Source organism: Esox lucius, chromosome 3 (assembly GCF_011004845.1).
Source record: "Esox lucius isolate fEsoLuc1 chromosome 3, fEsoLuc1.pri, whole genome shotgun sequence".
Classification (NCBI taxonomy): Eukaryota; Metazoa; Chordata; class Actinopteri; order Esociformes; family Esocidae; genus Esox; species Esox lucius.
The window spans coordinates 33,753,832-33,767,029 of record NC_047571.1 but is presented as its reverse complement, the minus strand read 5'-3'; the positions used below and the strand labels follow the sequence as shown (position 1 = coordinate 33,767,029).

General features: G+C 39.1%; 2 protein-coding genes across 2 annotated transcripts in view; both read right to left on the bottom strand.

Annotated features, from left to right (window-relative positions):
- LOC117594246 (adventurous-gliding motility protein Z-like) overlaps positions 1–1,829 on the bottom strand; it is a gene marked incomplete at its 3' end in the record, with an annotated part of 55,126 nt that extends 53,297 nt beyond the window's left edge. The window contains exons 1-2 of the mRNA XM_034291361.1: positions 1,076–1,829; positions 837–905 (exon numbers count right to left, since the gene is read on the bottom strand). Coding sequence (XP_034147252.1) covers positions 837–905; positions 1,076–1,829 — 823 coding nt within the window. The remainder of the gene's footprint in view (positions 1–836; positions 906–1,075) is intronic.
- Positions 1,830–5,699: 3,870 nt separating this feature from the next.
- LOC105009493 (butyrophilin subfamily 1 member A1-like) lies at positions 5,700–10,188 on the bottom strand. The gene is made up of 3 exons (XM_034291360.1): positions 10,107–10,188; positions 9,586–9,918; positions 5,700–5,800 (listed from the first exon to the last, which is right to left on the bottom strand). Exons 1-3 carry the CDS (start codon positions 10,126–10,128, stop codon positions 5,700–5,702), a joined length of 456 nt encoding a protein of 151 aa, XP_034147251.1. The 5' UTR covers positions 10,129–10,188.
- Positions 10,189–13,198: the final 3,010 nt, after the last annotated feature.

Here is a 13,198-nt window from a genome sequence, read left to right as displayed (position 1 = left end):
CAGAGAAACCAACAGGTAGGATATTGCTTTTCCTACAGCAAAGTGTAAATACAGTAATTTTACCATTTACAGTATTAGAGTGACTGTATGCCTCCGGTCTCTAAAATGTAACTGTATTTTGTCCCTCTAAGGATTCAACGTCTACCTCCCTAAACCCAACAAAACAAAAATGTAGAGAGGCATCAAAAGAAACTGCAGTGCAAAACACAATCTATGATCAATACAATATACTGTCTATTGTATAAGGGCAGACCTGATACATAAAATAATGCAGTTTCTGTAATTTTAGCTAATGATAGTGTTTTTTTTGTCATTGTGTTATGATTGACTAAATGTTCCTGTTGGAAGAGAACATGTGTTAGTGTTTTGAATAATTATTTGATTTTGAAACATGTTTGCAGTGTTTTGTTAGACATAGTGTATTGTGTTAGTGTATTATTGTATTTTGTAAATAAGTTTTGGAGTTTAGTTTACAATGTGTGATGTTGAGCATGAAATTAACTGTTTTGCCAATTGTGTGTTTTAGGTGTGTTGGTGCGTTAAGAGTTTAGGAAACTTGTTAAATGTATTGAAAAAACTGTCATAGCGATTGTAAAAAACTGTAAGAGACTTAAGTGTCTCTCTTCTGTTGTATCATATATAAGTTACTGTATCTAACACACCAGTCATCTGAAGTCTCTCTTCTGTTGTATCATATATAAGTTGCTGTATCTAACTTAATAGTCATCTGAGATCTCTCTTCTGTTGTATCATATATAAGTTACTGTATCTAACTCACCAGTCATCTGAGGTCTCTCTTCTGTTGTATCATATATAAGTTACTGTATCTAACTCACCAGTCATCTGGGTTGAGGTCTCTCTTCTTAGTCTCTCCATCTCAGTCTTCACATCACAGACCTGTTGAGCTGAAATGAGGAGAGACAAGATCTGAATTCTGTGTCAATGTCTCTAGTCAGAAATATGATGCAGTTAGATCTTATATACAATTTGATTAAAACATAACTCATTAGAATCTACAATAATCTTACCATTGAGGAAAGTTCAGTAAATGTATTAATGGTTTTAATAATCTCACCCAGTTTATCATTTTCCTTGTTGACATCCTCCACTTGTTTGTCTTTTTCCTTTAACTGTTTCTCTCTCTTCTCTAATAGTTTATCTTTCTCTTCTAGTTCCTGCCTCTTCTCCTTTAGTTCACATTCTCTCTCCTCCAGTTGTTTGTCTTCCACCTCTTTGACAGAGTTCTCCAGTTGTCTCTTGGTCTTCTCCAGCTCTCTGACAGTATTCTCCAGTTGTCTCTTAGTCCTTTCCTCCTCTCTGACAGTGTTCTCCAGTTGTCTTTTAGTCTTCTCCACCTCTTTGACAGAGTTCTCCAGTTGTCTCTTAGTCTCTTCCACCTCTTTGACAGAGTTCTCCAGTTGTCTCTTAGTCTTCTCCTCCTCTTTGACAGTGTTCTCCAGTTGTCTCTTAGTCTTCTCCTCCTCTTTGACAGAGTTCTCCAGTTGTCTCTTAGTCTTCTCCTCCTCTTTGACAGAGTTCTCCAGTTGTCTCTTAGTCTTCTCCTCCTCTTTGATAGAGTTCTCCAGTTGTCTCTTAGTCTTCTCCTCCTCTTTGACAGAGTTCTCCAGTTGTCTCTCTTTCTCTCTCACTTGCTGGGTCATTTCATCCAGTTGAGTGTCTTTCTCCAGAAGATGTTTGATGTTCTCATTCAGTTGTTTTGTTGTTTTCTCCAGTCTGCTCTCTGTGTCCTTCAGTTCTTTACTCATCTCCTCCAGAGTTGAATCCTTCTCTTTTATCTTCTCTTCAAATTCCTTCATCGTCTGCTTCATCTCTTCTAGTTCTCTTTCTTCTAGTAGTCTGTCTTCTATTTGTTTTCTCAACTTCAACTCTGAGAAGAACAATGATTGGTTTTATTCATACAAATTAGAAATGCTCCTTCAAAAATTATTTGTTTGTTCAATCTCTTATTCATTAATTTCATGATTAATTTGTTTTTCATTGTCTGATGATAAAGTCAACCAATGTTTATTTTATTTGATAATTCATTCATTTCCTTGCTATTGATAAACTGATTCACTACCAGTAATTAATTCCATGATTTATTGCTTTATTGCATGATATTTCTCATTTACTCTGTGTTTGATTGTGTTCTTCATTAATGTGAACTAAAATATTCGGCCTGGCAAAAGTATTCAGATCACAGACTAAATCTCTAAATTACAAGTTGTATATTGACTGAATGTCTCATATTTCTGTTTTTGAAATTTCATCTAAATACAGTAGGGAGAACAAGTATTTGATACACCGCCAATTTTGCAGGTGGTTTTATAATTGGTTTTATATTTGAGTGTGAAGTTTGCTTGATAATAGTGCTCCCAAAAACGAGAGTGTAATCACTGCCTTGTTCCTGTTCTTTGAGTAGCCATTGCTTGTATATCGAGTGGGGAGAACAAGTATTTAATACACTGCCGATTTTGCAGGTTTTCCCACTTACAAAACATGTAGAATATCTGTAATTTTTTCATTGGTACTCTTCAACTGTGAGTGACAGAATTCCAGAAAAAAATCCAGAAAATCACATTGTATGATTTTTAAGTAATTCATTTGCATTTTATTACATGACTTAAGTATTTGATACATCAGAAAAGCATAACTTAATATTTGGTACAGAAACCTTTGTTTGCAATTACAGAGATCATACGTTTCCTGTAGTTCTTGACCAGGTTTGCACACACTGCAGCAGGGATTTTGGCCTTCTCCAGACCTTCTCCAGATCCTTCAAGTTTTGGGGCTGTCGCTGGGCAATACAGACTTTCAGCTCCCTCCAAAGATTTTCTAATGGGTTCCGGTCTGGAGACTGGCTAGGCCACTCCAGAACCTTGAGATGCTTCTTATGGAGCCACTCCTTAGTTGCCCTGGCTGTGTATTTTGGGTTGTTGTCATGCTGGAAAACCCAGCCACGACCCATTTTCAATGCTCTTACTGAGGGAAGGAGGATGTTGGCCAAGATCTCACGATACATGGCCCCATCCATCCTCCCCTCAATACGGTGCAGTCGTCCTGTCCCCTTTACAGAAAAGCATCCCCAAAGAATGATGTTTCCACCTCCATGCTTCACGGTTGGGATGGTGTTCTTGGGGTTGTACTCATCCTTCTCTTCCTCCAAACACGGCGAGTGGAGTTCAGACCAAAAAGCTCTATTTTTGTCTCATCAGACAACATGACCTTCTCCCATTCCTCCTCTGGATCATCCAGATGGTCATTGGCAAACTTCAGACGGGCCTGGACATGTGCTGGCTTGAGCAGGGGGACCTTGCATGCGCTGCAGAATTTTATTCCATGACGGCGTAGTGTGTTACTAATGGTTTTCTTTGAGACTGTCCCAGCTCTCTTCAGGTCATTAACAAAGTCCTGCCTTGTAGTTCTTGGCTGATCCCTCACCTTTCTCATGATCATTGATGCCCCACGAGGTGAGATCTTGCATGGAGCCCCAGACCGAGGGAGATTGACCGTCACCTAGAACTTCTTCCATTTTCTAATTATTGTGCCAACAGTTGTTGCCTTCTCACAAAGCTGCTTACCTATTGTCCTGTAGCCAATCCCAGCCTTGTGCAGGTCAACAATTTTATCCCTGATGTCCTTACACAGCTCTTTGGTCTTGGCCATTGTGGAGAGGTTGGCGTCTGTTTGATTGAGTGTGTGGACAGGTGTCTTTTATACAGTTAACGAGTTCAAACAGGTGAAGTTAATACAGGTAATGAGTGGAGAACAGGAGGGCTTCTTAAAGAAAAACTAGCAGGTCTGTGAGAGCCGGAATTGTTACTGGCTGGTAGGTGATCAAATACTTATGTCATGCAATAAAATGCTAATTAATTCCTTAAAAATCATACAATGCGATTTTCTGGATTTTGGTTTTAGATTCCGTCCCTCACAGTTGAAGTGTACCTATAATAGAAATTACAGACCTCTACATGCTTTGTAAATAGGAAACCCTGCAAAATCGGCAGTGTATCAAATACTTGTTCTCCCCACTGTATGTGTAGATGATAACTTAGATTTCCCTGATTGGTTTTACTCAGTGTGTATGTTTATTAACAGAGTATGTATAAATGACAACCTAGTCTTCCCTCATTGGTAGGGCCGTGACGATTATGACATTTTAGCTGACAATTAATTGTCACATAAATAATTGCAATTAACAATTTAATTGTCTATATTGTAAATTTTCTGCCACGATCACAATGTAAGCCTAATAATATTGAAAAATACACTGATTCAAAGGGGCACACAAAATGGTTTGGTTCTGTCTCCAAACAGATGAACGCTACTTGAAAGCAGTGAATTGTGAGTGAGGAGTGTAATCAATGCAGGCAAACTTTTAGCAAGCTACTGATCCTAATTCAGTTGTCCATCCCCATACCCCTGAACCAGCCCTACTCCCTGTCTGTCCATCCCCATACCCCTGAACCAGCCCTACTCCCTGTCTGTCCATCCCCATACCCCTGAACCAGCCCTACTCCCTGTCTGTCCATCCCCATACCCCTGAACCAGTCCTACTCCCTGTCTGTCCATCCCCATACCGCTGAACCAGCCCTACTCCCTGTCTGTCCATCCCCATACCCCTGAACCAGCCCTACTCCCTGTCTGTCTGTCCCCATACCCCTGAACCAGCCCTACTCCCTGTCTGTCTGTCCCCATACCCCTGAACCAGTCCTACTCCCTGTCTGTCTGTCCCCATACCCCTGAACCAGCCCTACTCCCTGTCTGTCCATCCCCATACCCCTGAACCAGCCCTACTCCCTGTCTGTCTGTCCCCATACCCCTGAACCAGTCCTACTCCCTGTCTGTCTGTCCCCATACCCCTGAACCAGCCCTACTCCCTGTCTGTCCATCCCTATACCCCTGAACCAGCCCTAGTCCCTCCTCTTCCTTCCTCCACTCTTATTACTCCTTTCTTCCTTCTCTTCTCCCCCTTTTTCTTCTTTATTTCCTTTTCTCCTCCATTTCCTTCTCTCCTCCTCCAATCCACTAAACTCCCTCATCACTCCTTCCTCCTCCTCCTTCACTCCTATTTGTCCTCACCTACGCCCATTTTCTCTGCTCTATTTTACTCCTCTTCTCCTCTATTCTGCTTCCCTTCTCTTTCTCTCCTCTCTTTACTAATCTCCTCCAACACTCCTCTATTCCTCCTCTCTCCTCCTCCAGTCCTCTTTAATTCTACTCCTCTAATCCTCCTCTCTCTTCTTCTCTGTTCTTCATCCTTCTGTCTTTTATTCATTGTCTTCATATTCTCTTAACTTCCACTCTTATTTGATCTGTAGTTGATTTTATATATTTAAATAATCTATGTGTATTATTGTGTATTATAATGCGGTATTGCTGGGTCCTTGGTGCTGATTGGCTAGATTTGTATATAGAATTAATGTAATGATGACTGGGTCTATAGCAACCAGAACATGATTAAATATGAAGTAAAACAGGTCATTTCTACTAGTAAATATGTGTTCATGTTGTTATTTGTGTTCTGTGGTGTAAACTAGAATACACTGTGTCTTTAACCAGTAATATAAATGGTCTTTATCACTTATCTAACAAAATACTAAAAACCATTTATAATACTATTCATCTGTCTTTATTAATTTACACAAAACTATTTATTATATCAGGCTGAATTACATCAGTCATGTTTCCTAAACCAATCATCTCCTCCAGATTCTCTCATACTTACCAAGTTCACTTGCTGATGTCTCCCTCTTCAGCTTGTCCTCCTGGGTCTCATGTTGTAAATAGTCTGGAGGCCCTGTGGTGTAAAACTGAGAGGTGAGTTCTGAGTGGTTGACTACATCACATGACTACAGGACCAATCAGATTCCTCCATTTCCTCATTCCTCTGTCATGTGGATAGTGTGTGAACCAATAGGATGTGGTTAGTATCATTAATAGGATGATTGACTGTCTGTCTGCATGTGGTGATGTAATAGGTCTGTTATTGATGATTTCTTCTTTTTGTTCTCCTGGGAAATTGACATCCTGATCCCCCATTAAGTACAATGTTTTGACCAAGATACATATTGGGTTCTATGTTTTTATGTGAGATATACACTATTGTTAGAAGAGGTGGAGCTATGTAAAGCCAGGAGGATGTCAGTAATCAACAAGACAAATAAATATTAACTCACTTAAAAAACGCCGTCGTGATCCCCCACTATCTAGTATGGGCAGCCAATATGAAACAGAATGCGTTAGTTAAAATCACTATTTTCAAACAAACATCTTTCACATTATCCAATCAAATACCACAGTGATGTGATGTCATCAGAGAGGTATTAGTGTTCATCACATTCATCAATAATGACAATCAAGAGACATGACCAGTAATGTTGGAATGGTTATAATGATTTATGACAGTGGGTGGGATATATTAGGCAGCATGTGAACATTCTTTCCTCAAAGTTGATGTGTTAGAAGCAAGAAAAATGGGCAAGCGTAAGGATCTGAGACTTTGACAAGGGCCATTTGTGATGACAAGATGACTGAGTCAGAGCATCTCTGAAACTGGAGTCCTTGTGGGTTGTTCCTGGTCTGCAGTGGTCAGGACTTATCAAAAGGGGTCCAAGGAAGGAAAGAGCTGAACTGCTGACAGGGTCATGGGTAGTGTTGGACCAAGACAATTTTATTTAAGGCCGATATTTTGGAATTAAAATGGTCGATAACCAATTTAAATGCCGATATTCACCATCTTTAAATTTGAATAAAATGTAAGTCAGAAGAATTCCTCAAACAGCACAGACACAAAACTGACTTTAAATTAATCTGCAAATGAATCTGCAGTGATCTGCTTCAGTCTATTTTGGTTGAAAAGCAGTAACCTTTAGTATTCAACTAAACTAAGTATCAAAACCACAATGATATTTAAAATAATTGTCCCTTCCCTGAGCATTTTTTTTTTGTTTTGTTCAATTGAAATAAGGAAATACAAGTAGATTTAACAAGTAACATTTTCAAATAAGGAACCTCTTTAAATAAAACAGGTTGTCTTAATAATAACATAAAATGAAACTGCACGTGGCACATTCAAGGATCACACAGCAGCATATTTCTTTTGATGACAGATGAGGCCTTTCTGTTAGCGATGGCTGGCAGCAGTTTTTAGATCTGAACAACAGCGGGGCATTTTGATCAATTACATGACAGGGATTATCGATTTGGCTGATATCAATGGACCGATAACAACTAAATTAGTAAAAGGCAAAAATTAAATTGGCATCAATATTCAGCCAGGCCAATAATCGGTCTAAAATTAGTTATGGGCGGTCAAGGCTCATTGATGCACGTGGGGAGGGAAGGCTGGCATGTTTGGTCCGATCCAAAAGATGAGATACTGTAGCTCAAATTGCTGACAAAGTTGGTACTGATAGAAAGGTGTCAGAACACACAATGCATCACAGTTTGTTGGGTATGGAGCTGCATAGCCGCAGACCAGTCAGGGTGCCCATGCTGACTCCTGTCCACTGCCGAAAGGATCTACAATGGGCACGTGAGCATCAGAACTGGACCATGGAGCAATGGAAGAAGGTGGCCTGGTCTGATGAATAATGTTTCCATTTAAATCACGTGGATGGCTGGATCCGTGTGCGTTGCTTACCTAGAGAACACATGGCACCAGAATGCACTATGGGAAGAAGGCAAGATGGCGGAGGCAGTGTGATGCTTTGGGCAATGTTCTGCTGGGAAACCTTGGGTCCTGCCATTCATGTGGATGTTACTTTGACACGTACCACCTACCTGAGCATTGTTGGAGACCACGTGTAACATTTTATGACAACGGTATTCCCTGATGGCATTGGCCTCTTTCAGCAGGATAATGCACCCTGCCACAAAGCAAAAATGGTTCAGGAATGGTTTGAAGATTCACAACGAGTTCAAGGTGTTGACTTGGCCTCAAATTCCCCAGATGTCAATCCAATCAAGCATCTGTGGGATGTGCTGGACAAACAGGTCTGATCCATGGAGGCTCCACCATGCAACTTAAAAGACCTGCTGCTAACATCTTGGTACCAGATACCACAGCAAACCTTCAGAGGTCTAGTGGAGTCCAGGCCTCGACAGGTCATGGCTGTTTTGGCGGCAAAAGGGGGACCTACACAATATTAGGCAGGTGGTCATAATGTTATGGCTGATCAGTGTACATATTGGGTTCTATGTTTTATGTCAGATATACAGTATTGTGAGAAGAGGTGGAGCTATCTGAACCCAGGAGGATGTCAATAAAACAGACAGACAAATGAATTTAAACTCACCAAATAACATCATTCCTGATTCCCCAAGGATGGCAACCCAATATGAAACAGAATTCAAAGGTTAAAATAACTATCTTCAAAGCCTCATCTTACAATTAAAAACTACAGTATTAGTATTACTAACTAAAACAAGAGTATTTTTATTATGACATATTGGGTTCTATTTTTTTATGTCAGATATACAGTATTGTGAGAAGAGGTGGAGCTATCTGAACCCAGGAGGATGTCAATAAAAACAGATGGACAAATTAATTTAAACTCACCCAATAACAGGTATTCTGATCCCCCCCAGCCTGGCCACCCAATATGAAACAGAATTAATCAGTTAAAATCATTATCTTCAAACCATCATCTTACAATTCAAAACTACAATATTAGTATTACTAACTAAAACAAGAGTATTTTTATTATGACATTGGGTTCTATGTTTCTATGTCAGATATACAGTATTGTGAGAAGAGGTGGAGCTATCTGAACCCAGGAGGATGTCAATAAACAACCACAGACAAATAAATATTAAATCACCCAAAAACGTATGTTCTGATCCCCCATTACCAAGGATGGACACAAAATATGAAACAGAATGTTAAAATCATTATCTTCAAACCATCATCTTACAATTCAAATCTACAGTATTGGTATTACTAATACTAACTAAAACTGCAGTATTTTTATTATGACACATATAGTATTGTGAGAAGAGGTGGAGCTATCTGAACCCAGGAGGATGTCAATAAACAAACAGACAATTAAATATTAACTCACATAAACAATTATGTAATCTTTATCAAGGATAGACAGACGATATGAAACAGAATGTATTAGTTATTATCATTATCAATATTAATTCACCATACACGTATTCTGATCTATAATCCAACATGGAATCCTTGAATAATTCTAATATGAAACAGAATATATTAGTTATTATTATTACCTTCAAATCACCATCTGTCACATTATCCAATCAAATACCACAGTGATGTGATGTCATCAGAGAGATATTAGTGTTCATCACATTCATCACTAACAACAATCAAGAGACATGACCAGTAATGTTGGAATGGTTATAATGATTAATGACATCTAGATCAAAGATCAGAGTGATTGTAATATGTATTATAACTAGTTCATATTCAGTATTAATATGGTCTATTAATGTAGAACTCCTACTATGACCTCCTACCTTCATGATAAAGTATATGTGTGTTGTAGAGGGAAAGACACTGGTTGGTGTTGTTGTTTAGGTGATTATAATCATGGACTGGAGTTACAGACCACTTACCTTCACTGACCCCTAAACCCACTACAGCCTCCTCCTTCTGTTCTCCATGGATGACCTGACAGATGTAGTATCCTTCATCTGACTGCTTGAAGTTCTTCATCCTCAGAGACACATTTCCTCTCTCCATCTCCTGGGTGATCAGACTCAGACTGCCCTCATAGCCTCTCCTCTCTGCCACCTGACCATTCTTATACAGGTAAATACACTCTGTCTCCTTAAACCACCTGATTGTCATGGTAACAGCACTGGTCTCAGGAGAGAGGTGACAGGGGAGGATGACATCATCACCAACATCACCCTCCTCTACATCAGTGGCGATGAGTTTAAACTGATCTGTTCAGAGAGGAAACACAAACTCAGTTACAACTCCTCATCAAACACATTTTATCCAAAAACACAGTTACACATCAAGAAATACTGAACCACAAACTTATTTGACTTTCAGTAATTGAGTTTTTTATTTTTATTTGTCCAGATATGTGATAGAAAAGTTAATAATGGATTCTAACATGGTGACTTACTATGATCTCTGGACTCTGCCATTTTCCCTGTAAAATAAAAACATCCATATTTACATCATTACACATATTCACTTCTTTAATGAGACTGTGTTTCTTTCTGAACCACATGGATATAATAACTCTTTCAAAAATACAACACTGTTTCCAAAAAAGTTGGGACGCTGTGTAAAATGGAAAGAAAAACAGAATGCCATGATGTGTGTCTTGTCTGGTATCCTTCTCTTTCTCCCTCTTCTGGCCACACTCGCACTTATGCACACGCACACACACTCTCCATTACACACACACACACACACTCTCCATTACACACACACACACACACACTCTCCATTACACACACACACACAACCCCACGCACTTTCACTCACCCTCAGCTGTTCCTAGTTGCAACCAGCGATCGCACTAATTCTCCCACACCTGTTCTTTCTTCCCTCTGATTGTGTTTCCTACTTCTGTCTTCCCCTTTTCCCTGGTTCTTTGCCAGATTATTCCGTGAGTTATCCGTGCAAGAGGCTCTCTCTCCTACCTGATGTTCCCGTCTTGTCTGAGTCCTGTCTGGATCTGGTCTGTACATGTACTACGCTGTTTGTGCTGAATTGCTGCTTACTCTGCCCAGTTTGCCTGCTGCTGATAACCTGCCTGAGCAATCTCTCCTCTGTATACCGTATCCTCTCTGGGAGACCCGAGACTTGACGCCACAAGACCTGGTCTTTCCTCTCTGTTACTTGAAGATCGTTTTAGTTTGTCTAACGCCCATATTGATGACAGTTCCATTAATCATTTTCAGGAGAAGGATTTCTGTTCATCTGGACTATTTCTCTTTCATTATTATAGACATTGCATTATTGCATTTCACTGTTGGGTCCTTTCTCACCTTCTATAACAGATGTGCAAATTATTTAAACCCTATATTCAACAGAACATAGTACAAAGACCACATATCACATGTTGAAATTTAGAAATGTTATTGTTTCTTGAAAAATACATGCCCACTTTGTATTTGACGCCAGCAATACGTTTCAAGAAAGCTGGGACAGGGGCAACAAAAGACCAAGGCTCATTGATGCACGTGGGGAGTGAAGGCTGTGGTCCAATCCAACAGACGAGTTACTGTAGCTCAAATTGCTGAAAAAATTCATGCTGGTACTGATAGAAAGGTGTCAGAACACACTTTGCATCGCGGTTTGTTGCGTATGGGGCTGTGTAGCCGCAGACCAGTCAGGGTGCCCATGCTGACCCCTGTCCACTGATGAAAGGATCTACAATGAGCATCAGAACTGGACCACGGAGCAATGGAAGAAGGTCGTCTGGTCTGATTATTAATATTTTCTTTCACATCACGTTGATGACCGGATGCCTGTGTGTCACTTATATGGAGAACACATGGCACCAGGATGAAACGCTGCCGACTTCTATGGGCCTGAGTTCATTTAAGATGGACTGAGGTGAAGTGGAAAGCTGTCATGTGATCTAACAAATTATAATGTCAAATTGTTTTTGGGAATCATTGATGCCGCGTCCTCAGTGAAAACCCTTAGCGCATTATGAAAAATATGACAAAGGAGACCCTGAACTGTGGAACAGCTGACATCCTAAATCAAGCTAGAATGAGAAAATATTTCACTTTCAACTGGTTTTTCCTATAATTTCCAATAAATTTGTTCCCAGTTCAGACCTAAACAACCAGGTGAGGGTAAAAACTAACCAAGTACTGACCTAATTAATCAATCAAGTACAAGGTGAGAGCAAAAACCTGCAGACACTCAGCCCTCTATGGAACCAGTTTGACACCTCTGGCTTACAGAGTGTTTTTAAAAGAAGAGGTGATGCAATTTGTATTTTGAAGACACTGAAACATTCATGGATGAAATAGACAAAAGAGGACTTAGTGATAATTTGAAGATTCTATGTGAATTATGTTTGTTGATGAGGATACCTATTAGCTGTCTTTAAACCATCAGCTAATGCTGGTTTCCACACAACAACAATTACAAGATCCAGAAAACACAATATAGTTTGACGAGACAAAGAGACAAGAAACATCAGTTATTTAGCAAGAGTAAACTGGACAGTGTTTTGGAAGTGTTCATCTGGCCATACAACATGATAGGATGAAACCAAAGCCTACAGAATCTGGGCAAATCTGAATACACAGTACATAAAGAAACTGTTTAGATTTGTCATTGTTGGAATGTAATGTTTTGAACATTTGATGGGGTGATTAAATGTTTAATTGTCTAAGTGGCATATCAATTAATTTTATATTTTTTGGACTACATTAATTGACTTTCAGTAATGTCTGTTGTGTTCTTTTGGACCTGTTCTACTTGTAATTTATGTTATTTAATCAACTTTTAGGATAAGAGTTAAATTGGACATCAGACAATCAATTCCATGTAACACTTATATTCCTCCCAACAATGTTTTAAGTCCATAACCATATCATTTCTCTAGAATTAAACATAACCACATCATTACTCTAGAAATAAACATAACCACGTCATTACTCTAGAATTAAACATAACCACGTCATTACTCTAGAATTAAACATAACCACGTCATTACTCTAGAATTAAACATAACCACGTCATTACTCTAGAATTAAACATAACCACGTCATTACTCTAGAATTAAACATAACTACGTCATTACTCTAGAATTAAACATAACCACGTCATTACTCTAGAATTAAACATAACCACATCATTACTCTAGAAATAAACATAACCACGTCATTACTCTAGAATTAAACATAACCACGTTATTACTCTAGAATTAAACATAACCACGTCATTACTCTAGAATTAAACATAACCACGTCATTACTCTAGAATTAAACATAACCACGTTATTACTCTAGAATTAAACATAACCACGTCATTACTCTAGAATTAAACATAACCACGTCATTACTCTAGAATTAAACATAACCACGTCATTACTCTAGAATTAAACATAACCACGTCATTACTCTAGAATTAAACAAAAACACGTCATATACACACACATCTCTCTCCCCTGCACCTCTCCTTCTCCCTCCCCTCCACCTCTCCTTCTCTCCTTTTACCTCCCCTCCCCTTCTCCTTCTCTCC

Coding starts and splice junctions, on each gene's coding strand:
- LOC105009493 (XM_034291360.1), bottom strand. CDS start 10,128: ATGGCAGAGTCCAGAGATCATA. Junction 9,919..10,106: donor GGCAGAGTCCAGAGATCATA/GTAAGTCACCAT, acceptor CTCTCTGAACAG/ATCAGTTTAAACTCATCGCC. Junction 5,801..9,585: donor GGGTTTAGGGGTCAGTGAAG/GTAAGTGGTCTG, acceptor TTTACACCACAG/GGCCTCCAGACTATTTACAA.